At 41.5% G+C, this 25,485-nt stretch overlaps 3 protein-coding genes across 3 annotated transcripts in view; 2 read left to right on the forward strand and 1 right to left on the reverse strand.

Moving 5' to 3' along the window:
* LOC306875439 (CREB-binding protein-like) overlaps nucleotides 1-9,044 on the forward strand; it is a 45,956-nt gene extending 36,912 nt beyond the window's left edge. Inside the window, 12 exon segments of the mRNA XM_079425997.1 lie at nucleotides 1,457-1,537; nucleotides 1,700-1,756; nucleotides 2,209-2,286; nucleotides 2,384-2,451; nucleotides 3,475-3,625; nucleotides 3,870-4,016; nucleotides 4,118-4,231; nucleotides 4,316-4,481; nucleotides 4,582-4,749; nucleotides 4,862-5,023; nucleotides 5,200-5,481; nucleotides 5,763-9,044. Coding sequence (XP_079282123.1) covers nucleotides 1,457-1,537; nucleotides 1,700-1,756; nucleotides 2,209-2,286; nucleotides 2,384-2,451; nucleotides 3,475-3,625; nucleotides 3,870-4,016; nucleotides 4,118-4,231; nucleotides 4,316-4,481; nucleotides 4,582-4,749; nucleotides 4,862-5,023; nucleotides 5,200-5,481; nucleotides 5,763-7,949 — 3,661 coding nt within the window. The 3' untranslated portion in view covers nucleotides 7,950-9,044.
* A 232-nt stretch (nucleotides 9,045-9,276) lies between these two features.
* On the forward strand, nucleotides 9,277-20,587 carry LOC306875440 (structure-specific endonuclease subunit SLX4-like). Its single transcript, XM_079425998.1, has 13 exons — nucleotides 9,277-10,032; nucleotides 11,209-11,374; nucleotides 11,481-11,708; nucleotides 12,294-12,532; nucleotides 12,616-12,908; nucleotides 13,838-14,078; nucleotides 14,158-14,240; nucleotides 14,365-14,511; nucleotides 14,602-14,771; nucleotides 15,838-18,380; nucleotides 18,514-18,613; nucleotides 19,333-19,608; nucleotides 19,675-20,587. The coding sequence occupies exons 1-13, from the start codon at nucleotides 9,642-9,644 to the stop codon at nucleotides 20,057-20,059; spliced, it is 5,262 nt and encodes a 1,753-aa protein (XP_079282124.1). The 5' UTR covers nucleotides 9,277-9,641; the 3' UTR covers nucleotides 20,060-20,587.
* Nucleotides 20,588-20,817: 230 nt separating this feature from the next.
* Nucleotides 20,818-24,709, reverse strand: mcrip2 (MAPK regulated corepressor interacting protein 2). The gene is made up of 5 exons (XM_079426002.1): nucleotides 24,166-24,709; nucleotides 23,953-24,022; nucleotides 22,951-23,084; nucleotides 21,521-21,622; nucleotides 20,818-21,198 (listed from the first exon to the last, which is right to left on the reverse strand). Exons 1-5 carry the CDS (start codon nucleotides 24,218-24,220, stop codon nucleotides 21,128-21,130), a joined length of 432 nt encoding a protein of 143 aa, XP_079282128.1. The 5' UTR covers nucleotides 24,221-24,709; the 3' UTR covers nucleotides 20,818-21,127.
* Between the last annotated feature and the right edge of the window lie 776 nt (nucleotides 24,710-25,485).

A 25,485-nucleotide genomic window follows, 5' to 3' on the forward strand; every position in this document is an offset into this window, starting at 1 on the left:
GATGTGCTCTCTGTCATGTGGTGGAGTTAGTTCAGCCGTGTGTGGTTTTTGACACACATTCGGCAAATCAGACGTTGACATTGAACCTCCCTGTGTGGCTATGTGTACACCAGCATAGTTTGCTCTCAGGCCTGTTCATATGTATTTTCTAAACACAAGACTGCTTGATCACAACCCCTCCCCCTTTCTCTTTCTTCACGGTTACACTGCTTGAAGTCTCTAGCCAGTCCTAATTTATTGGCATTTGTAATATTTTTACTGGCACATTTATTCGTTTTTTTTTTTTTTTGCTGCGAATTGCCTGCTTATTCGTAACAGGCTCCCTTGCGCCCCCTGCAGCACAGAGCACATCACTCGCTTATACACTCACATCCACTGCTGACACTGTGAATACAGTCTCTTTTTTTGCGAGCATTTGGCCAGATTTCTCCTTATTCTCAGTTATCTTAGTACATCTTTGTATTTAAAGGGCTAGTTCACCCATGAATGAAAATTTGCTGAATGTTTACTCACCCTCAGGTCATCCAAGATGTAGAAGAGTTTGTTTCTTCATCAGATTTGGAGAAATGTAGCATTACATCACTTGCTCACCAGTGTATGCTCTGTAGGAATGGGTGCCGTCAGAATGAGAGTCCAAACAGCTGATAAAAACATCACAAGTAATCCACACCACCCCAGTCCATCATTTAACTTCTAGTGAAGTGAAAAGATGCATGTTTGTAAGAAACAAATCCATAATTAAGGCTTTTTAAACTTCAAACCTTCGTCTCCTGCTAAAATATCGAGTCTTCTATTCATAATTGCATTCTCCTGTGAAAAAGTCATCTTGTCTGAATCAGGAGAGAAATATGCATAGATCAAGCACGATTTACAAGCAAAAACTGTTCTAAACAAATATTTTGATGTGAGAGACAACGGTGGATGGACTTTTTCACTGAAGAAAGCAATATTGTGGATTGTTGATTTGGCCTGAAATTGCGGTTTAAAGTTAAAATGCTTTAATGATGGATTTGTTTCTTACAAAAAACATAGCTTTATGAGTCCTTAATTGATGGACTAGAGTGGTGCGGATTATTGTTTTTATCAGCTCTTTGGACTCTCATTCTGACGGCACCCATTCACTGCAGAGGATACATTGGTGAGCAAGTGATGTAATGCTAAATTTCTCCAAATCTGTTCCAATAAAGTAACAAACTCATCTACATCTTGGATGACCTGAAGGTGAGTAAATTTTCAGCAAATGTTTCATTTCGGGTGAACTATTACTTTGGCTTCCAAGCGTTCAACAAAAAACATTCACATTGTGATTATTCTACAGTGTCAAATGACTTTATAATCACCATACAGATTTGATATTCTGTTTGGATCAATAAATAATAAAGTCAGTCTTGTGCGTGTGTGCGCCTCTACATATTTCTTGAAGTGATTCATGACTCAACTGTTTGTGTGGATACAGGTATCATTTCTGCGAAAAGTGCTTCAATGAGATTCAGGGAGACAGTGTGACACTAGGAGATGATCCAGCTCAGCCCCAGACGTAAGTGATTGTTCACATTGTTGCGGTTATATTCAAGCTCAGTTGTGGAGATTTCAAAATCATTCTGAACGATTTATTTTCTCCATTCCGTAATGCACTGAATCATTTTTTTATTGTTTTAAATGTTCAACAAACCTGATTGTGGATCTTCTTTGTATGCAGCATGATCTCTAAAGACCAGTTTGAAAGGAAGAAGAATGACACGTTAGATCCTGAGCCGTAAGTAAACGCTCCACTTAATTTCCCATGAATTCCATGAAGCAATCAAGTAGCTCATGCTTTAATATTAAGGCTCAGTATTGGCTTATACATTTGTCCGCTCTGGACTCCTTACACCACACGGCTTCTGCTCACTGGCGCCCCCTGCTGTCAACAACATAGGGCTTAGAGACACTCCCTCCACACAAACACAACACTACAGTCTGGTAAGCATCAGTATTATCCAAAAGTTGTCCAAATCCACACCTCCTACAAAGGCGCAATTGCATTGGCCTGCTTGCAAATGCGTAAGAACTGGAGGAAAAGAAGTTGAATGATGATGTATTTCATATTAACTACCTGCTCTTGCAGTTAGTGACTAAGCATTCAGACACTTGCTATAATAAATGCTGCCAGAATACAAAGTGCATGAACCAGTTGCATCTCCCATTAATCAATTCTCCTCCTCTCAGATTTGTTGAATGTAAAGACTGTGGGCGGAAGATGCATCAGATCTGTGTCCTGCATTATGAGGTTATCTGGCCTTCTGGGTGAGTTTGAAAATACCTCAGAGTGAACAGTGTTGCTCTGATATCGATTCTGGATGCGATGCAGGAAGTCAGCACTAATGAGCGTTTCTCTCTGCAGTTTCATCTGCGATAACTGTTTGAAAAAGAGTGGGAAGACGAGAAAAGAGAACAAGTTTTCAGCAAAAAGTGAGTAATAGGATTGTTTTTGTGATGCATTAATGTTAAATGGATGGTTTGAAATCTGTCATTTACTCTCCCTAATGTCGCTCCAAACCTGTATGACTTCTGTTCATCTTTGAAACACAAATGAAGGTATTTTTAATGAAACCTGGGAGATTTCTATCCATTCACTAGCTGTTTCCATTACTCAATTTTTTTTTTTTAAGTATTGCATCGGAAACAAGTGGTAGAAACTGTATATTTAGTAAAAAGTCCTTTAATATACAAAAAAGTTATTGTGTATTGGTGGTTTTTGACTTGTGCAAAAAAGGGTTAATGTGAATAATGGGAGATGGAAACGCATTTTGCACGATGGGACGACATAACCTGGCTAACCAATAGACCGATGTTGTTGCACAGCATCTGAAATGTTATGGTCATCGAAGTATTTCTGTATAATTGTCCCACACGACTGCGTTCCCAAACATCAGGCATCCACCTTTGAAAGCAATGACAGCATTTACTGTGTTTCATCTGCTCGTTCTGAGGTGCAAGTAATTTATTATATAGGAAAATTATAATATTCTGTGGCTTCTCCTTGTTAGTGATATTTAGTGCCAGTTTATCAGGAAGTGACGATTTTGTTTTCTTTGACTCGTTGGATGGAAGCAGTGCTTCTTCACAAATGTTTTATGCGTTATTCCAATTTGGCGCATAAGTTAACTTTGCAACTTTGGATGGAAACCCAGCTACTTAAAGTCCATGCGACCAAAACTTTGACGATTCAAAAAAGCTCTTAAAGACATCGTAAATGTTATCCATGTGATTTGAGTGTTTCAATCCAAGTCTTCTGAAGAGACATGATCACTTGATATGATGAGCAGATATAGTTCAGGCTTTTATTCACATTCAAATATTGAACGTGCGAATGTGCTTGCTTCTGTTTACAATTCTTTTTGGTGAAATTTCTTTCAATAAGAAAGTCAGGTTTCATTAAAAACTATCCCTTTACAAGTGTTGGTGTGCTTAATGCTGTTGTCTTCGATCCAGGGTTGCAGGCGACGCGGCTAGGCACGTACATAGAGGATCGGGTGAACAAGTACTTGAAGAGACAGAACTATCCAGAAGCTGGAGAGGTGTTCGTGCGAGTCGTAGCCAGTTCAGACAAAATGGTGGAGATCAAACCTGGCATGAAGGCCAGGTAAACTTAATCTCCATGCTTACCTTTTATATTTTCAGTAAGCTAAATCTTCAGATAACCCTTCAGAGGGCAAGTTTGGATGCAGAACCAATAAATAAACTGGTTTGCCTGATCATTTTCCTGATCAGAGTTTCACTCATTTCAATATTGGTTCATCAAACAAAACATTGATGGTAATGCTATGGCATGCTAGTGTTTGTTCTTTGAACAGGTAAAGGTGATTTAATCCCCTGTTTCGTTTCAGGTTTGTAGACACAGGAGAGATGCCCGAGAGCTTCCCCTACAGAACCAAAGCACTTTTCGCCTTTGAGGAGATTGACGGAGTGGACGTGTGTTTCTTCGGCATGCACGTGCAAGAGTACGGCTCTGATTGCCCTTTCCCTAACACCAGGTAAACTCTTACTGGAGTTCTTTAGAGACACAACAGTCTTATGCAGTAATGCTCAGCATGCAATGAAGGTAAAAGTTTCTTTATTTTTTGTACCTACCTAGACGGGTATACATATCGTACCTCGATAGTATTCACTTCTTCAGACCTCGCATGCTGAGAACAGCAGTTTATCATGAAATCCTCATTGGCTATTTGGAATATGTCAAGAAGCTTGGGTAGGTTTCACCATATAAATCTTCCTTGAGGCCGACAAATGCAGTTCCTGTTCATGCCCTGAACTTTGAACATTTCCACCACAGATATGTTACGGCACACATCTGGGCGTGTCCACCTAGTGAAGGTGATGACTATATCTTCCACTGTCACCCTGCCGACCAGAAAATCCCAAAACCCAAGCGCCTGCAGGAGTGGTACCGCAAAATGCTGGACAAGGCCTTTGCTGAGCGGATACTGCATGACTACAAGGTATAGCAGGGACCATGTGATCTTAATTTTGTTTTGATTGTGTGTATGCTATCAAGTACACAGTTATATGGCATAAATATAATGTGTTTGTGTTTAATAGGACATCTTTAAGCAAGCAACCGAGGACCGTTTGACGAGTGCAAACGAGCTTCCATATTTTGAGGGTGATTTTTGGCCCAATGTGTTGGAGGAGAGCATCAAGGAGTTGGAACAGGAGGAAGAGGAGAGGAAAAAAGAGGAAAACACCGCAGCTTGTGAAACTCCAGAGGTGAACATTTTAGGATACTCTGCAATGGGTTCATTTTGATATTCTGTAGATTAATTTACATCTTTTACAAAGTCCAAATACCTTTTATAGACTCTTATATTCTTTCTAACAGGGCACGCCAGGGGACAGTAAGAATGCAAAGAAGAAGAACAACAAGAAAACAAATAAGAATAAAAGCAGCGTGAGCCGAGCTAATAAAAAGAAACCTGGGATGCCGAATGTAGCCAATGATCTTTCTCAGAAACTCTATGCCGCAATGGAGAAACACAAAGAGGTCTACTATATGTTCTTCATCTGATCATAAAATTGCTTTCAAAGGCATTGCATGAGTCATGTACAGTGTTTAACTTGAAATTTTCACTGTTTTGCATGTTAGATTTTGATATGCATATATAAGCCAAGAGTTTTTCTCTGGAAAAACCTCTTACATTGCCATACATGTTCTCCCAGGTGTTTTTTGTAATCCATCTGCACTCTGGGCCCATGGTCAACTCATTACTACCTATTGTTGACTCCGATTCCCTTTTGACCTGTGACCTGATGGACGGAAGGGACGCCTTCTTGACGTTAGCGCGGGATAAGCACTGGGAGTTCAGCTCTTTGCGGCGCTGCAAATGGAGCACCATGTGCATGCTGGTGGAATTGCACAACCAGGGCCAGGACCGCTTTGTCTACACCTGCAACGAATGTAAACACCATGTCGAGACACGTTGGCACTGTACTGTCTGCGAGGTAAGATCCAGAGGCTCCTGTAACACGTTACAGCTGTCCTTTATAATCAGTAGTCAATGCGGGTGTGTTTCTGGGTTTGTGCATAAGTAAAGTAAACCTTTGGGATTGTGAAACTTGGGAAGCCGTGGGATCTTTTAGTAACAACTATTCTACTAATAGCTTAAACGCATCTTTCACTTTTTGCCCATTTGTTGTTGATGCATCATAAGCATTTCTTGTCTTTTCATAAGGAGACTTCCTGTCATCCCTTGCTAAATCACTCTATCCTCATCTTTCCTCAGGACTTTGACTTGTGTATTAGTTGCTACAACACTAAGGGCCATGAGCACCAGATGGTTAAGTGGGGTCTGGGTCTGGACGATGATAACAGTCAAAGCGGCGAGGCCTCGAAGAGTCCTCAGGAGAGTCGGCGTTTAAGCATCCAGCGTTGCATCCAGTCTCTGGTGCATGCCTGCCAGTGCCGCAATGCCAACTGCTCCCTGCCATCTTGCCAGAAGATGAAGCGTGTGGTGCAGCACACCAAGGGCTGCAAACGCAAGACAAACGGCGGCTGTCCGGTGTGCAAGCAGCTCATTGCGCTCTGCTGCTATCATGCCAAGCACTGTCAGGAGAACAAGTGCCCCGTGCCCTTCTGCCTCAACATCAAGCACAAATTGCGTCAGCAGCAGCTGCAACACAGGCTCCAGCAGGCGCAGATGATGCGCAGACGCATGGCTACTATGCAGGGCCGAGCCATGCCTCAGAGCCTACCCTCGCCGCCAGCATCAACAGCCCCCAGCACGCCCAACTCGCATCAGCAACCCAAAACCCCTCAAACACCGCAACCGCTATCCAACCAGCCAACGACTCCCAATGCAGGCGTAATGTCCCCGGCTTATCCCAATGCTCCCCGCAATGGACAACCCCCTCCTCAAGCTTCACAGGGCAAACCAGGCCCACAGGCTTCTCCGCTACACCAGCAGCAGTCTCCGCTCCCACAGCCTTCCCAGCAGCAGCAGCCACCGGCGCAACAGCCTCCGCAGCAACAGCCTCCGCCTATGGCGGTCAAAATGGCACGGCACATAGAGATGGTCGCGCAGGCTCAGCACCAACAGAACTATCGCATGACCATGAATGGCCTTCCCATGAACCACCAGCAGCCACGCATGCCAGGCCCGATGCAGCCGCCCATGCAGCATGTTGGGCCACGCGGGCAACAGGTCATGCCGCAAATCCCGCAAGGACAGTGGACTGGAGGCCCTCAGCCAGGCATGCAAGCGGCTCAGCAGCAGGTTGCTCCGCCACAGACCACACCACAGACCATGCCTATGCAGAGGCCCACGATGCCCCAGCAAGCTGCACAGCCCCGCATGATGGTGCCCACGCAGGGCTCGCGACCACAAGCACCCCAGAGACCCGGAGCCATCGCCCCCAATGCCTTGCAAGACCTGCTACTCACCCTCAAGTCGCCCAGCTCACCCCAACAACAGCAGCAGGTGTTGAACATCCTCAAATCAAACCCGCAGCTCATGGCCGCCTTCATCAAACAGAGGACTGCCAAGTACCATGCCAACCAGCCACAGCAGCAACAAGTGCAACAGGGTATGCATGCATTGCAGAACATGGCAGCAATGCAGGCGGTGCCGCGACCCGGCATGGCGTCGCAGCAGCAAGCGCAGCAGCCCGCTCCACAGGGCATGGCAGCTCTTGGTGCACAGGGGCAGCTCATGAATCCTGCGCACGCCAACAACCCGCAGCTGCAGGAGTTGTACCGCCGTCAGCTTTTGCGGCAGCAACAACAACAACAGCAGCAGCAGCAGGGAGTGATGCCGCAGGCACATGGCCAGTTCCCACAGGCACAAGGGACTGCTACCAACTACACACAACTACACACACTCCGGATACAACAACAACAACAGCAGCAGCAACAGTTGGCCATGCAGGCAACAGGCGGACCCATGGGACAGCTGCCCTCTATGGCCCAGATGGGGCAAGCCGGGATGGGAATGGACGGCACATCCAACCTTTTGCACCAACGCATACTCCAGAAGCAGCAGCAGGTCGTCCTCAAGCCTCCAATGGGCTCACCGGCGCAACCGAGTCCCATGAGCCCACAAACTCACCTGCTTTCCAGCCAGCCGCAAGGCGCCCACCTTCCCGGCCAACCCATGGCTAATGCACTCAGTAATCAGGTGCGCTCGCCGGCCCCCGTACAGTCGCCCAGACCTCCGTCGCGGCAGCCTCCTCCACATTCCAGTCCTTCCCCACAGGTTCAGCCGCAGCCTTCGCCACAGCACACAGGATCACCACACCCTGGTCTGACGACGCCCATGCCTGGCTCCATGGAGCAGACGCACCTGGGCACACCCGAGCAGAGTGCCATGCTCCCGCAACTTAATACGCCCAACCGCCAAGGGTTGCCCAGTGACTTAGGCATGGTGGGAGACACAACGGGAGACACGCTGGAGAAATTTGTGGAGGGATTGTAGCGTTTACTGGGAGACTCCACCCACCACAGTCTCCCCGTTCCTCTTTTTTGTGGCTCTGTTGGTTTTTCTCTAATTTTCTCTAATTTTTTGTACTGATATGTAAAAAGTTTGAAGAAATGTAGGGGTGAAAAAAAAAAGAAATTTATGTCGACAAGAAATAGGGAATGTTGATGTTTCCTAAAAAAAAAAAGACCGATTGCTTTCATTTAAGAGGGATTTGAAAATTGTTGTTTAAAAGAAATATAAATCACAAAGAATATATTTTTGTTCAGTTTAGACCTTTGTGTGGTCGATGTTTTGTTTTGGTTTCGGGAGAGGGCGGTCTGGTTTCATGCCTTTTTTTTTTTTTTTTTTTTTTTTTTTTTAAAGAAAATTACGAAACTTCATTATATTATTCATACCTTTTGTTTTATACCTTATCTAACTTTGCAGCATTTTTGTGTTGGAAGACTGTAAAATAATTTGTCTGGGAGTAGGGGTCAGGATTTCTCTGCTCTGTCTGTCATCCTTCCTGGCGATTGTACTCTAGTGTTGTACCATTTTTTCAGACATGCATTCGGAGGCATTTCCTCCTTTCCTCATTGTGAAGTCTGTATGAGGAGAACTATTTGTTTGTATTGATAGGAACTGGGCATACGCATGTATGCAGACTCACACACACACACACGCGATCACTCAGACAATACAGCACCGACCCCAAGAGAACATGTACACTTTTACAACATCTCACTGGCCTGGATCCAGAGGTTCTGTCTTGCAGATGTAGAATACTGTTGCTTTTTGTCCTAATTTTGTCATACAGATATATAAATATAAAGAGAGCTAGAGGGAGAGAGGGGGCCCCTAAGCTGAGCGGGAGGGAATGGGCGATCACTGGTTGACTGCTTGTTGGAAACACAGAATGGATTCTGCTATTGACCCTCATTCCTCTCACACAAACTTGAACAGGGGCTCTACTTTTTCCCTTTATGTAAATCATGCAAGTTAAGCAAAGTACTATAAATATAAGGAAGAGAGAATGGAATCACTGTATAAACTGGTTGAAGAAAACTTATTTCTTACTTATATACCATATTGTTAAATAAACTGTGCAACAGATCAAAATCGTGTATTGTATGTTATTACATGCTAAAGCTACTTTGAGCACGTTAACATTAGGTTGTCGCGTCCTTTGGCTTATTTAATTGTTATAATAAAAAAATTTAAATACTTAAACTAGTTATTCGCAATATGTAATATAATTTACCATCTTTTTAGCAATTTCGCCATTTCGTAAGTTCAGTCACATGACTCGGAGATGTTTCGCAATCCTGCGTCGCCGCGTACTGGACGTCACCGGAAGTAGACGGTAGCGGGACGTTATTTTGAACAACATTAGCCGCCGCTGCATCACATTTGATTAAAAACCCGACATTAAATCGCCTGTTTTACAAACATATAATGAAGTGCGTCTTTGCTAACGGTCTGTATTCAAGTTGTTATGGAATGAATCGTAATACATAAGTACGTTAACCGATATAATAGCAGAGTGAAATGTAAACAAAGGTAAATGTATGCGTATGAACAGATAAACGTGTAGCTTCGTGCATGTTATCCACAATATTAAAATACAAATGATGTTTAGTAATCCATAAATATGGATCCATATAAGAACTGACACATGAGACAGATCATGTGTGTGATTGGCTCATCATGGACGACTCTGACCAGGACTTCACCGACCTCTGCTCTCGTCTCCTCAAAAGAGTGAGGAAGAAAGGAGCAGGAGGATCTGGAGATGAAAAGAGATCAGCAACCAAGGACGAGGAGCCGTCCTCCCCCTCTTCTAGAAGAAACCCTCCTAAGAGGAGGAAGAAGGATGTTACTAAGACTGAAGTAAAGAGTCAGATCAATGGCAGGACTCGGGCTGTAGGGTCTGGTGATGTTCCTGAAGTATCTGGCACAGTCAAAGATGCTGTGATCCGGAGGATGCAGCAGTTTAAGAGAGCCAGTCCAGAGAGACTCCTGCATGCTGAGACCGACCACCCCACAACCACACAGTCTGATGGAAACCATCTCACCACTGATGGGATCCAGCTCACAGGTATGGTGTCTCAAGACCCTCAACTTCATAAAAACATGAACTCACCACACCACGTTTCATAATGTTGTTCAGTTCATTAGGTATTAAAAAACTCACCCTCACTATATTCCAAACCTGTATGAGTTTCTTTCTTCTGTTGAACACAAAAGAAGGTATTTTGAAGAATGCTGGTAACCAAACTGTTGAAGGTAGCCATTGAATGCAATAGTGTTTTTTCCCATACATGGAAGTCAATGGCTACGTTAACTGTATGGTTACCAGCATTATTCAAAATATCTTCAAAAGAAAAGAAATTCGTAAAGGTTTGGAAACCCCAAAGTTCCTTTTTGGGTGAACTATCCCTGTAAGTTAGTGTTAGTTCATTACTGGATCATTTGTGACCCTGGACAACAAAACCAGTCATTAGGTTCAATTTGAGATTTATACTTATAATAAATCATCTTTCCATTGATGTATGGTTTGTTATGATAGGACAATATTTGGCCGAGATACAACTATTTGAAAATCTGGAATCTGAGGGTGCAAAAAAATCTAAATATTGAGAAAATCGCCTTTAAAGTTGTCCAAATGAAGTTCTTAGCAATGCATATTACTAATCAAAAATTAAGTTTTTATATATTTACGATAGGAAATTTACAAAATATCTTCATGGAACATGATCTTTACTTAATATCCTGATAATTTTTTGGCATAAAAGAAAAATTAATAATTTTGACCCATACAATGTATTTTTGGCTAATGCTATAAATATACCAGCGACTTAAGACTGGTTTTGTGCTCCAGGGTCACATTTCTATGCTATACAACCATCAGCAATAAATATGTTTTGGTTTGTTTGGGGTAGTATATTGTTTTTCTTAAACTTTTATTTGCCCAAGCAATGATTTCGTGGCCCTCCACCAAAAACTAAATTTGTAATTAACATTGTAAATAAAAATTTCAATATATTATATATAAAAATGCATTTGTTTAGATATAAAACATTAAAATATATTTTATTGTTTGCATTTTTTAATTACAAAAGAAAATATATTTTATTATAAATGTTATATTACAACTGATTTTTTTTTTTTAAATTTGCAATAATTGTAAAAAAAAAAAACCTTGTACTTTTATGGCATGTTTCACATAATCAGTGATAGTCAAAAAGTGTATATGTTTGTGTGTGTTCTACAGAAGACGTGAGCAGCGATGAGGCCCTGGCTCTTCAGCTTCAGCAGGAGTTGGATCGTGAGGCTCGGTCCACTAGAGACGTGGAAGATGAAGGATTGTTCTTCTGCCAGCTCTGTCAGAAAGATCTGTCAGCCATGAGCCCTCCGCTGCGCACTCAGCACATCAACAGGTGAGTTACCACCACTGTGTGCACTGCATTATGAGGTATCATTCATATTCCACACATATGGGATGAGTTTCACATTTAACATCTGTCTCGTTCTCCTGCTTTGTAGATGTTTAGATGCAAGCGAGAGCAGCGCTCCTTCAGCATCCCATCATTCCCACCCCAGACCACGGGTCCCAGAATGTCCCATTTGTGGAAAGAGTTTTAAATCAGAAAAAAGCCGGTCTGTCCACCTAAAGCGTTGCTCAACTGATATGGGTGTGAAACCAAATGATCTTCTCCAGGCTCTGAGGAGACAGGCTGCTGAGACAGTGAGTGACAGCACCACCGACCAATCGTAAGTCAGCCACTTATTACATTTTTATTTTATATATATATATATATATGTACTATATACTTATCTGTGCATATATTCACACTTATGTGTATATATATTAGGGCTGTGCAATTAATCGCATGCGATTGTCATGCACATCTCGTCAGTAAAGCCGGTTCTGTGATTAGTAGTAAATCTCAATCACATGCTTTAAGACATTTACTACACAGAGCCATAGTTCACTGACAAGCTACGCAAAACCGCGTTCATAATTACAGGCGATTCATCTGGATTCGAAAATTGGAAAGTAAATGCAGCACAGTACTTTTTTGCACCTTATGCTGATTTAATTTTAAAACGTGATCAAAAATCATACATTCTCAAGTAAAATATCGGTATGCATTACAGTAAATATAAATAGGGACGAAAATGTACTTAACTGTCAAGAAAATATGGTTTAAAAAATATTCCAAAAATGATGAAGAAAAGCAGAACATAGTTATTAAAAATAAATAAATTTGACTTTTTTAAATAATTACATCACTGGTTATTTTTGGATGCTTTTAATTAAGATTAAATAGTTTTACATGTTCCTTCTCTCTGCAGACAGCAAATAGGTAGTGGTACGATAAGTAGGAGGAATGGCATGCCAGTAAAAAAGAGAACCAGAAGGAAAGCCCAGAAGTTGGACGAGGACACAATGGTGGCGCTGGCTCTGTCCCGCTCTTTGCTCAAGCAGGAAATGGAAAAGGAGCGAGAGATGGCCGAGGAGAGGGAGATACTGATTCAGCTCTCCAGTCCTCCTGCAACAGTGGCTCCTGTCTTACAGTGGAAACCTGGAGGAGGTAAACTCTTTTACAGTTAAACATATGCAGTGAAATTGCAGGTTGTTAGTATTGCACAGTGCATCATTCCTGCTCTCTTTCAGGTAAGGGCCGTGGGAAGAGAAAGAAGGGAGCGTCTCCTGTCCACCCACCACTTCTCCTCATCCAGGACCCTCAGACAGCACTGAACCGTCTGCAGGAGCGGGTTTCATCTCTCCTGCTCCGTTCCAGACCCCCCTCTCCGCCAACACCAACTCTTGCCCCCTCCACGCTCCCTCTTCATCCTCAAGCCCCCCTCTGGGACAGAAGTGCTCTTCATGGAGGAGGGCCAGATGCAGTTTCAGAGTTTTACACCTCAGAACTAAGCAAATTCATACAGCCATGGGTTGCACCAGAGGTGAAATTATTAATTACTTTCTTAATAAATTCACACTGTCTTATTATGCACAATTCAACAGTGCATTATTTCAGACAAAAATTCGACATGTATTTTTTTAATCAAAATGTAGCAACCGTAAAATTGGATTTTAATAAAAACATAAAACCACATTGCTGCATTTTATAATGTAGCACAGATACAAAATTCTGGCAATCACAAGATTTGGCGCACAGTCCTGCAGTGTGACTTCTACGATGAACATCAAACTGTCTTCGTTTTTAAGATAAGCCACGATCAGAATTAATGCTAGAGATTTCCTCTAACCACCATAATCTCCGACGCTCTCGTCCCCTGCTCACGGAATTCATCTGATATGTTGCCTCTGCTATGATAATCACCGGTTGCGCCGCTGTTTTCATTTGGGTGTGTAGTGCTGCTTACACTATTCTCCTTAAATACGCCGTAAAAGACTATTAAAAATCGCAGTGTGCGTCCGGCTTTAGATATGTCTTATGGGCCACAACAGTAAGGATTTTTTCTGCTGGTCCAATTTGGCCAGTATTTTGGATTTTTACTTTCCCTGCCAATGTTTTCAGTTGGGTCTATCAAAAATTATTGTCAGAAAATACTTTAAGAAAGACGTTTCTTATGCTTACCAAGGCTGTGTTTATTTAATCAAATACAGTAATAATTGTAAAACTATTATTACAATTAAAAAAAACTTTTCTATTTGAAAATTTTCAAATGTAATTTATTTACGCAATGCAAAGCTAAATGTTCAGCAGCCATTACGCCAGTCTTCAGTGTGATACTTTTTATTTGTCAGAATTCTTTGATGAATAGAAAGTCTATGTAATTCTCACTGAATATTTTGTTTCATAGAAGTTAAAGTTACCCAGAAGGTGTTGTGGGTGCTGATGCTTAGTCGTTTTACATTATTACTTCAGAGAGAAAAGGTCAAGTCTCTTGAAGTAACTCCAGTCAAGAAATTTCCAGCTGAGACTGATTCAGTCCAGGAAAAGCTTCCAGATCAGAGACCAGCACAACACCAGACTACCCGTCTTCTCACCCCTTGTTCGGGTACGCCAGACACCCAGGCTCTGCAGGACCTGATGGAGCTTGCAGAGGAAGGCATGACCCTCACCCAGTATGGACACACAACGTACACGGCCGCAGGGTACAAGTCAGGTAATATTGGTATTCTGTCACAAGAAGACATCTTTTTTTTATCATTATTATCAGGCTCTCACTGTCCCATGTTCTTTAGTTAAAGACAATGCTGCGAATGAACTTCCCTCAAGTGGTTTTGTTCCAGAGACAAATGACAACAAGACGCCCAAGAAAACCCCAGTAAGAATTTCCTTCAGTTGTATCCATCTGTACTCAGTTGTGATTGGATATGAATGAATTGGAATGATTAGATATTCATTAAAGTTCTCTAGTATTTTTCTGAGTCCGTTTTTTGTGTTTTCAGGTGTACGTTTCAAAGCTAGCATCAGATCTGAGCAGCATGGTGAACAACCCTCAACTCAGTGACGTGCAGTTACAGGTGGACAGTGGGGACGTTTTCTTCACGCACTTGTTTATGCTGTACACACGATGTCCCCTGCTGGCCAACATGGTAAGTGTATCTCTATTGCTGATGCCACAAGCATAAACTAATAATCAAGAAGTGCAGACGAATAACCAAGCTGTTACCATGTGTCTGTAGGTTCATGACTCAGGTTTTGGTGTTCAGGAGGAGGGTATGCCTGTCTCGCAGAGGGTGCTGTTGGGTAATGTGCTTGGGGAGGCAGTACTGGCCCTCCTGCAGTATCTTTACACAGCCCACTGTCCTCTGACACACACACTGCTACCCCACATACAGGAGCTTGCTGATAGGTCAGTGCGATGATTCTTTTGATGTGGTTCAAATACTACAATTATTTCCCAACAGGAGTGTTAATGGTACATGCGTTCGTACCGAAAATTGCCTTGGTTTAACTACTGCACAAGTGGAGCTTAATTGTATTGTTACTTTTGATAAGAAACAAAGCCTCATCTTTCAAACTGTACATTTTTTTCAGGAAATTCAAAGATTATATGCCTTTTTTGGCAATCTTTGCTGTGGCTTGACGGATTGCTGTATAAATGCCTCAGTTCAAACAGTAGTACGGAACGCGAGTGAGCCTTATCATCCCTTCCTCTTTACTACTAGTTTTAATGCTAAATAAACTTGAACATTTCATGTAATCACTCAATCTGTATTTCAACCGTGGGGAGATGTCAATAAAACAGCTCGTAAAAAAGTCACGTAGCATTTCATTTACCTCAGGCAAGTCATCAGTGTCCACAGCTCGTTAGTTTGCTAGAGAAATGAAGCCTAGAGAAGAAAATTAGCAAAATATTAAACTATATGCTTATTATATTTTACTTAACCTGTTAGTGATGTCTTAATTATTTAATGTATGTTTAAATAAATCTGTTAAGAAACAAGATATGACAGCCATATATATATTTCAGCAACAAATAGAAATTTTAATTAATTTTCATTTTAAAGTTAATTTGCAAACTGCATTATGTACAATTTACATGATTGCATACTTTTTTTTTTTTTTTTTTAAGTGGAGTTATATTTAAAAATAAATAATTGAATTTAAGTTTGGGCTCTGTTGGTAATTGTAACCTTAGTAGTGTAAAAGGGCTCCCTATAGTTTAAAGCGTACCCTGAGGTAAATTATTAGCTCTAAGAAAATGTTTATTATAATTGATTTTATTTAAAGAACAATTTGTTCAGTAAACCAATGTTTAGAAGCAATTTTATGATTCGTTTTTTTCCCCCTGCTGTACTGAAAACATACCGAACTGTGATGTCAAAACCAAGGTACATACCGAACAATCATGTTTGTTTCCCAACCCCACTAGCTATAAATTGATTCTAGGGTAGTAAATATGTGTTATATTACAGGTTTGGTTTGGCTGAGCTACAGCATCAGTGTGAGGAATATTCTGGAAGTGTGGAGGAAAACCCAAGAGAGGAATCTGAAGGCATATTTCCAGAACCCGAGCCTCATCTCGGGGACCAAGAAGACCAGAACTTGGCAGAAAGCAACTTCTTGGAGCTCCTCCAATCAATGTGGCAGCACAGGGACAGCGAAGAAGAGGATGATTTCAAAGAGACTGCCCGAGAGGAAAGAGACATGGAAGAGGAGCGAGAGAGAGAAGATGGAGAAAAAGAGGACCGGGTGTATGAGGAAGAGCTTGACGAGATCTATGATTTTGCTGCGACACAAAGGAAGATGGAGACGATGTTGAAGGCTGAGACCGAGGAAGAGGAGGGAGATGCAAATACATCCCTCGAAAATGAGAAGGGTGAGACAGAAGACCGGAACGAGACAGAATCCCTATCACATGAATCCCTATTAGAGAAATCTGCCTGCAGTTGCCATAGTAACAAACAAGGCATGGATGGGATGGAGGCTGCCATGGTAACAATTCCAACTGAAGAAAACCTTAAAACCCCCAATTTGGAGACTGAGAGAGTTTATTTGATTTCAGAATTAGATGAAAACAGAGACCCGGATGCCAGTCTAGACAAGAGCTATGAGCGTTTATTCTCCCAGTCTGTAGGGGAATACATGGAACCGACACAGACGCCAGTGTCCTGCTCTCAGCAACAACGTTACAAGCCATCGCACAAACCACAGCAAAACACACCCGCGCTGTTTCGCCCTTCATGTGTTAGTGAGGTGATCGACCTGTCTATAAGCCCTCCACCAAGCTCCGATGTGTCAGGTGAGACTAACTTCCCCATGCCTCCAGTGTCTCCTGTTCCTCATGAGGGTGAACATACAGGTAAATCTTCACTAACAAAAGACAATTCAGTATGCCAGAAAATCAATAACCCCACTTCCCCTCCAGAATCTCAAAGCAAACAGGTTGAGCTCATTGTTCTTTCAGATTCTGGTGATGAAATTGATGTAGACGGTGGCCACAATGCTGCTAGCACTAAACGTGCTTTGACTCCTCAGTCTCCTTTCGAATCTCCCTCAGAACCTCTTCAGATGTCCACAAGCTACGCTTGCAAAGTCACAGAGAACAGTTTCAAAGAATCTGGATCCCAAGGCCATGCTGGCAAACAGGTAGATACTTCCAAGCATGTGTTGACTGATACAGAAGCCAGATCTGACCGATCAGAGGACTGTAGCCCCGGGATTGCAAATGAAAGCGTGTTTGATGGCTCTGCCGAGGTGTCCTGGCTGATTCCAGCCACTCCGGTGCCATCCACACGCTGTAGCTCTACCCAGACCTGCATCAGCATGCGCCGAACCCAACTCTTCCCTAAGTCATTGTCATCTTCTTCCTCTTCCTCTGTCTCGAGTGCTTTGAAACCTGCTAGCTTTGATTCTTCAAGCAGCAGTTGCATAAAAGAGAACCCGGTACCCTTGTCTGAATTGCCCAAATCAAATCCGAGTCCCTCCAAAGAACGTCATAGCTCTGATATGGATCGCTCTCCAGGTTACCGGAGACCACTTCACCATCTAAGACTGTCTGAGGTTTCTTCTACAGATGTTTCTGATGGCTCCCACATTGGCAGCATCAAGGGACATCCAACCCAGGGTGTCTCCAAGCCCTCAAGTAGCACTCCTCTCCATCCAGACTCTTCCTTACAACGTCAGATCCCGTTTGGCTCCCCTGTGATTGATGACTGTGAGGTTCGGCTCAGGGATAGTAGAGGCAATTCTAGATCCTACGGTAGTCAGGGAAAAGTTGGCTTGGTGTCTCTACAACTGAGTTCTTCTTCCCCTAGTAAGACACCTGAGAAGAAACAGAATCGCTCTCTTGAGCAGGGATGCTCCAGTCCGTCCCCGAACTTTCAAAGCTGCATTAATACAGAAAGATCGAGAAAGAGTAACAACGATGGGGTAGAGCGAATGGAATTGGGAGAGAAGCCAAATCAAAATGATGAGGAATTTGTGGATATTACGGAAAACTCATTTAGTGACATGGACGAGCCTGGGAGAAGAGCGGGAGATGAAAATCCAAATCAAAGTGTTGACCAACTGGAGGATATTGCGGGAAACTCATTCAACGATATGGATGGTTCTGGAAGAGCGGGAGAAGAGAATCCAAATCAAAGTGTCGACGAAGTGGTGGATATTGCAGGAAACTCATTTTGTGGCATGGACGAGCCTCCTATAGCATTTGATGACTCCTGGGGTTTGGATGGAGGAGTTGGAAGCCAGAAGCCCCGTTTTAGTCTACGGCTTGACAGCAGCGAAGGTACAGTCAGTCCGCCAGGTCTCCAGGGTAAGGGACCAACGTCCACGTCTCCTCTTACATCTGGAGCTTGTACCAAAACTCCTGATCCAAGTCCAGGTCCATTTAATCACAGCCTACCTGATCCTGACATGTGGGATGATTGGGAAGAAGAGGAGGTGGTTTCCCTTCCTCTTTCTCAGAGATTGACAGCTCCCTCTGCCAAGAGAGTTGCCGAACTAAAGACTCCGGGTAAGACAATTTGGTATGTAAATTACGTTTACCAGGAGCCCAAAACTCTAGGTCTGTTAATTATGCATTGCATTTAGAAAGACCTTTTTGTTTTAGAAAACCTTCTTAAAATAATCTTTAACTTTCTTCACAGTTGCTTGCAGAAAGAGGAATAAAGGACCCCTGGTGCCCATCACTCCCATGCCAGGCTTTTCCGATATGGACACACCAGAGCTCAAAAACAAACTCAACAGGTGAGCATAAAAAGAATATATAGGCATTATAATGTTTAAAACATTTATTAATGCCATTGCGTAGCACAATAACGAACCAACAAACTATCTAAATCTACCTTTACAATGGCTTTTAACTAACTGGTCACAGTTACAGAAGTTAGTTCATTAGCAAAGTAAGCTCTTAAGTTTTATTTATTTTTTTGTCCAAGTGCTTTGTCTTTATTTGAGTTAATTTATCAATTATTTTATAATGTTACATTTGTAAAATGTTTGTTGTAATGTAACACATTTTTTTAATTGTAAGAGTAGTGATTTTAAGAAATACAAACGTTTATCATACTTCACTGTATAACAGTAATAAGAATGTGATTAATATTACATTACAGAAAATTTAAATCTACTTTACACATTTTATATTTGATCACTTAGGTCTGGCTGTTTTCTGTTGTGGGCATTAAGCATAATGTTTTCTTAATTATTCTGTAGGAGTTAAAATATTTAGTACTTAATATACATGCATCTTATAATCAAAGCATCTTTCTCCATCAGATACCCCCTTACATCGACAGTAGGGCATTATGAAGTTAGTTTAAACCAAATTAACTTTACATAAAGTTTAAGCATTCACAATATTCAACATGCAAATGAGAATCAAATCCAGTTTTGTCTCTGGCATCACAAAGCCAAAGAAACACATTCAGTAACAGAGCTGCGAAATGGTTTTTTTTTTTGTCCAGGTTCGGCGTGCGTCCGCTGCCCAAGAAGCAGATGGTTCTGAAGCTGAAAGAAATCCATCAATACACCCACCAGCTGCAGAGCTCAGAGTCAGAGGAGGAGACCTTTGTACCCCAACGCCCCCCGAATATCTCTAACTCCCAGCCTGCTCCGCTCTCCTTTAAGCAGCCTACAGCGCCCCCTGTTGTCTCACCCGTGAAACTGCCACCAAGTGAAGAAGATGAGCTTTTATCAGCCTCTCAAAACTCAAATACATCCTCCACTGCGGATTCTGACAGGTACAGCTCTTACACGACTATATACATAGTTAATACTACGTAGTTCAACCCATTTCTTCTTTCCAGGTCGAACCCAGAGCTGTGTGTGTCCGAAGACAACGACTCGGACAGCGAGGGCATCACGGCGTCTCAGGCTGTTGTGCGTGAGAAGGACAAACTCCTCGCAGTTCGTCAGTTCATCCTATCCGACCCCAAGCTGTACGCGCGAGTGCTGCAGTACCAACCTCTCTCCCTGGTGGAGCTGCGGTCCAGCTTGAAAGCAGCGGGCATCAGGTTAGGTGCTGCTAAACTACTAGACTTCCTGGATTCACAGTGCATTACCTTCAGTACGGCCAAACAGGGCCAGAATGCATCTTCCCGCAGGAAACGACGTGTGAAAACAACAACCAGTGGCGGTGCAGCCGGAAGAGGAAGGAAAAAAGCAGCTAAGCCCAATGGAGGAGTTGCATGAGGGCTGAAATAAAATAATGTGGTAAAACTACATGATTTTAAGACTAAGCTGTTAAAGGACAATAATGGTTTTCATCTTTTCAACTAAACAAATGTCTGACACACACTCAGTGTGGCACTATTCCAGTGACAGAATTGAAACTAAAATGCATTTGTTTGTCATTTTTTTTTAATATCAGTTTCAGAATGATGTTGTTTTTTTTTGCACAATGTTTGAAATGAAAATATTATTTTTTAAATGAATTTAATTTAATGTCTGGATAATGTAATTAAAAGACATTTCTTAATGTAAATGTCACGTTTGTATACAAGAATAGGTTCATTTTAAGCCGATTTATGTTTTTGTTTTGTTCAACCAAAATGTGCCTCTCAAACAAACTCCTTGCAAAAAAAAAAAAAGTTACGAAAATGGTCAATAAATGTGCAGTCAACCAACTTTTCATGAATAAAATTAAGAAAAAAAAGTTTTTTTTTTACATTGTGACAATGGTTTTTCATGACAGACAAGTATATTCCACACATTAGCCTGTAATGCAAAAAAAAAAAAATACAATTTTATACATATTCAAATACATATTATATCTGTATCCAGAAACGATTATTATATCACTAAGAATTTCACTTAAAAAAATCACAATGCAAAAATTAGTAAATAAAATGATAGAAAATAATCATATAGGAAAATAAGCCCCATAAATATCTTTGCACCCAATGATATCAAAATGTGACCAACGCTGAACAAAAATCACATACCAAAGATGTCTTGAAAAACTTTTACTGGACTTTTTTTGTTTGTTTTATAACATCACTTTTTTTGCAAAGATCTGCCGAGAAAAACAGACATCTCACGTTCTAACAAAGAGAGAAAAGCAGAAGAAAAATCTCTGATCATCTTCTGTGTGCATGCGAGAGAGTCTGGGTCCAGCTGGGCAAACAGTTCCACAGGAAGGGCTGAATTCACAGTGTGCAAATCTCTTGCATGATCATCTGAACTCAGCAGGAGAGTCAGGCTGCGCTGCCTCAGTCTGGACCGGTCAGCCACATCTCCTCATGCCCCATCATGCACCTGTCATGACAGGTTGGCAATGTTTGCCAGGAAACGCTGGGCCCACCACTCCTCGAGATCAATGGGCACAAAATCTGAAAAACAGAGACTGGGTGAGTTCTCTGAGATCGTATCATATTTGAATTAAACAACAGCACACAAAATATGGACTTTTTTTTTTTTCTTTTGTAGTGTGGAAGCAGCTTTTCTTCACAACAGATCCTTTTGTGCTCAGAAACACATTGGAATGGCATGAGGGTGAGTAAATGACGACTTTTATTTTTAAATTAATAATTTGAATTTGTGTATCCTAAAGACAGAAGAGGCCTTCGAAATTGAGAACAAATCTGCAAAATAGAGGCATCAGGTCTCTTCAGCTCTTAAAGAAAGTAAACAGGACAGAAGTCCCAGACTGACTCTTCATGCCGGGATTGGGGCTTCTCTCCGCGTACTGCACCGGGCCTTTCCCATTCTCTGGCTGGGATCCCTCTCCGAGCTTCTGTTCCACCTCCTGCCAAGCTGCAATCATAAGATATGGTATTACTAATTATATACATAATATACAATTAACTAGTTAGTTATGCTTTGCTAAAGTAGTTAGCAGCTATATCATGGTTTCTGTGGGTTTTAAGTCTTCATTCAGTCTTCCACAAATGAGGGCCTTAAAAAGGTCTTAGAGCAGAAAGTCTCAAATTAATGTTGCATGCATTGCAAAAAAAAAAAATTGATTTTAATTAGTTTATCATAAAACAAGACTTGCTATTGTGTCTCATTAGAAGATACAGTTTAAGTTATTTTTATACCATAAATGAGCTTTTTTGTAACGAAAAAGTAATGGAAATCTGTTGGAAGCTGTTTTTTCAAACTTTAAAGTGTTGCTAATACATTGTGCTTTCTAGACATCTACATTCAGAAAATCTATTGACGTATTACGCTCCCTTTCATTTATTCCTTAAATTTTCTTTAAGTGGTCTTAAAAGGCTCTTGGAAAAAGTCTTACATTTATCTTCATAAAATCTGCAGAAACTCTTTATATATTGGTCTCATGTAGATTAAAATGTGCAAGTCATGGTGATGTCAAATTTGTTAGTGAATCATTAATGTGAGTTGATTCTTTTCAATGAATGGCTTATTGTGAAACCAGAACGATTCATTTGTGAACAAGTCTGTATCTGAATGTCTTTTAAAATCCTTCATTCAGTAATTAAAAATTAATAGAGAGGTATACAAAAAAAAAAAAAAACATGTTTTGTCCTAATCTGCATTCCAAAATACTACTTATGAAAACACTACAAATGTTGTTTATCACAACAAAAGAACAGTTTAGATCTAGAAAAACAGGATCGTCTCATTGGCAAATAAAAACTTTTGGACATCTTATACCAATTATAATTGCTTCCTTTACACTCCCTAAACCAGTTGTGAGGTTTTACCGGATCGCACAGCTCTCTATTGACTGTGAAGCAGTTTTAGAAAACATTAAGCCTCAGTATGACTAGCCTGTCATTGTACAAAAGAGCATGAAAACTGCCCTTGAGGGCCATTGCATCAGCCGCTGAAGGTGGAGCCTGGCCTGCACGCAAACACCCTCCTCCTGAAGATAAGCACATTAATGAGAGTCTGAACCCTAGTCATTCACAACTTTAGTTTGCACACGATTAAACTCTTGCAAATTTAATAAAGAATCAGAGAGGTTGCAAAGTTGTGACGACATCAAGTTACTTGAGAGCCTTGAAGCCAGTTGGTCGCTCTTCAAAGTTCATTAGGGTCATGGCAACTACTTGCACCAACCTTGGCCCTCCTCAAGGTCTTAGTGGTGAAGGATAAAACAATACTTGTGTTCTCACCCTCATAAACAAACCGAACATTTTCCTCGTGTGCGGGGGTGAATCCTTCAGTAGCATTTTCAGCTTTTGGAGAGGTTGATCTGTGGAACCGCTTTCCGTTCAGCCGGTGAAATACAATCTTAGGCGCTGGTGAACTACAAACAATAGATCAATATGGGTTTTCAGTAACAACAGACTTGTTACATTTGGTCTCCTTTAATTACTCCTTTTTACAGTGCATCCATCATTTGCATAATTGAAATTTAAATGAAAGGATTTTATATTCATTTAAAAAAAAAAACATTCACATGCATTACGTGGAAAAGAGTACATTCTTTAGCATAAAAATATTAATTCAGGATTCTAAACGCGCATTTTTGGGTGAACGGTTCCTTTAATTCCAAATAGCGCTGCTTCCTCCCTTACGCAACGTCGTTTCTATAGTAACAGCGACGCGTTATGAAACCCGTTTGTTTATTAACGTTATATCAGCACGACAAGCGACATCTCAAACACGCGAATGACGGACACAAACGCGATGCCTGTCGTAAAATGTTCCGCGACACGGTCTCCAGCCTGGAAAGCAGCACAACGTCCTTGTGGGAGTATATAAGGGGAGGTGTGACAAGCATGTGTTCGCGTTATAATATAACCCCAAGAGATTAGTAATTAACCTCTTGGGGTTCGATTAATATACACACACACAGCAATGAAAACGAATACAATCGCGACGCAATCTTCAAACACGCCGAGACAATCCACGCGCTCTCGCGCACGCGCTGCACTAGCAAGGTCACACTTCGACTTCGGTAAAAGCGTAAAAAAAACGGGACGTCCTGGTTTACAAACGAGGCCAAATTGTTCGCCACGGATACTTTTAAGTGTGCTAAGCTTATAAATGAGACGGGGACGTCGCTGGGGCGTTTTTAAAGGCGCATTTTTACGTGTTCCCTCAGCCACCAAACTCACGTGAAGAGATGAATTTGAGCTCAGACATTGCATGTAAATGTTATGATCACTCACTCTGACAGAAGCCAGTGGCTTTGCTTCGGTTTCAGGTCGTTCGCTTTGCTCTCAATCTGTTGCGTAGGCCCTGCAAGAAACAATAACAGTAACGCCAATAGCCATATTAAACAGAAGCACGTGCTTTATTCTTAAATAACTACTATAATAGCGCTAAATACACGATGCACCGTGACCTGATGTGTAACGTTACGCACGCTGGTGAGATCGTACCTGTTCTCCGTTGTGTAACAAGTTTGCTGGGACCTCTGGTTATTGTGTACATCATGTGAGAGACGGTTTCTGAGGAACCCCTGCGGCACGACGGATCGGTCCGCGCGAGTGTCACGGTTATATGCACGCCAGAAAACGTGACGCGATCCCGCTTCACGACGGAGCTCTCTTGACGCAGCCACCGTGGAAATGAGCGGCGATCCTGATCCCAAATCTGCCGTGCAGCGCTCGCGGCCAGGGGACTTAGCGCCGTATGTTGGCTCGTGTATAAGGTCAGTCAAGGTTAAGAGCGTTTATTGCCCTAATTGCGCGTCTGGGAAACTTTCTGAGCTCTGGTTTGGTCTGGACTGTTTCTGTAATTTCTGACGGTAAGATCGCAACCTTCCTCCGTGACGTCACGGCACGCCCCCGCGACGCACACCCGGGGTCACCTTTCACCCAGTCGCCCTGTGTACCGTCTAAACACGGCCGCGCGAGCATGATAAAGTCCGGCTAGTTGCTTTGGATAAAAGCGTCCGCGACTAAATGACTACATGTTAAATGTGACGCAATCACAACGCAAACCTGCAGAGGATACATTTTCTGGGACCTGTTTCATAAAACAAGTTTACCAAACAAGCCAGGCTTATTTCAGTCAGTCTGAACCAAATCAATGGACAATAAGTCAGACTAACCTGTCCTATTTGGTAAACTTGCTTTATTCTCTACTTAAATTGCAGCAAAATATATATATATATATATATATATATATGTATATATATGATTTGAAATGTTAATTTAGATGTGTTAGTGTTACGAAATGTGTGTGTATATATATATATATATATATATATATATATATATATATATATAATATTAAAATATAAATAATATCATTGTATTTATTTTTAAATACAATGAATTATTGAACATTTACACATTTTATGTATTTTACATTTGCATAGTCATTTAGCAGACGCTTTTATCTATTTTCTTATTAAAACTACACCTAATGAACTATATTTGTAAGCAGCATATTGGTAGTTAGTATGTTAGAATGTTGTTGTTGTTTCGGAAATGACGCATTGTATTTTGTGTTTTCAGGTTACAATTAACGGATAATGACAGAAAATTACCAGTACCTTTTTTATTTTTCTACATATTTTTATTAACTGATCTGATCAACAAGTACAGGTACAAACTAATAACAAGGTGTTATCATAAATTAACTATTAATATTAAACAATTGCAAATAGCAACTTAATCTATGCGATATGCGTAGACACATTTGATTTCCAATTTTTGTGTAATTTTGAGGGAAAATGTGTGCCTTTTTATTAT

This window comes from Barbus barbus (genome assembly GCF_936440315.1).
Source record: "Barbus barbus genome assembly, chromosome: 9".
Lineage (NCBI taxonomy): Eukaryota > Metazoa > Chordata > Actinopteri > Cypriniformes > Cyprinidae > Barbus > Barbus barbus.

Coding starts and splice junctions, on each gene's coding strand:
- LOC306875440 (XM_079425998.1), top strand. CDS start 9,642: ATGGACGACTCTGACCAGGACTTCACCGACCTCTGCTCTCGTCTCCTC. Junction 18,614..19,332: donor CTCAAAAACAAACTCAACAG/GTGAGCATAAAA, acceptor TTTTTTGTCCAG/GTTCGGCGTGCGTCCGCTGC. Junction 19,609..19,674: donor TCCACTGCGGATTCTGACAG/GTACAGCTCTTA, acceptor TCTTCTTTCCAG/GTCGAACCCAGAGCTGTGTG.
- mcrip2 (XM_079426002.1), bottom strand. CDS start 24,220: ATGATGTACACAATAACCAGAGGTCCCAGCAAACTTGTTACACAACGG. Junction 24,023..24,165: donor TGTTACACAACGGAGAACAG/GTACGATCTCAC, acceptor TGTTTCTTGCAG/GGCCTACGCAACAGATTGAG. Junction 21,199..21,520: donor CCCCAATCCCGGCATGAAGA/GTCAGTCTGGGA, acceptor TCTGTTTTTCAG/ATTTTGTGCCCATTGATCTC.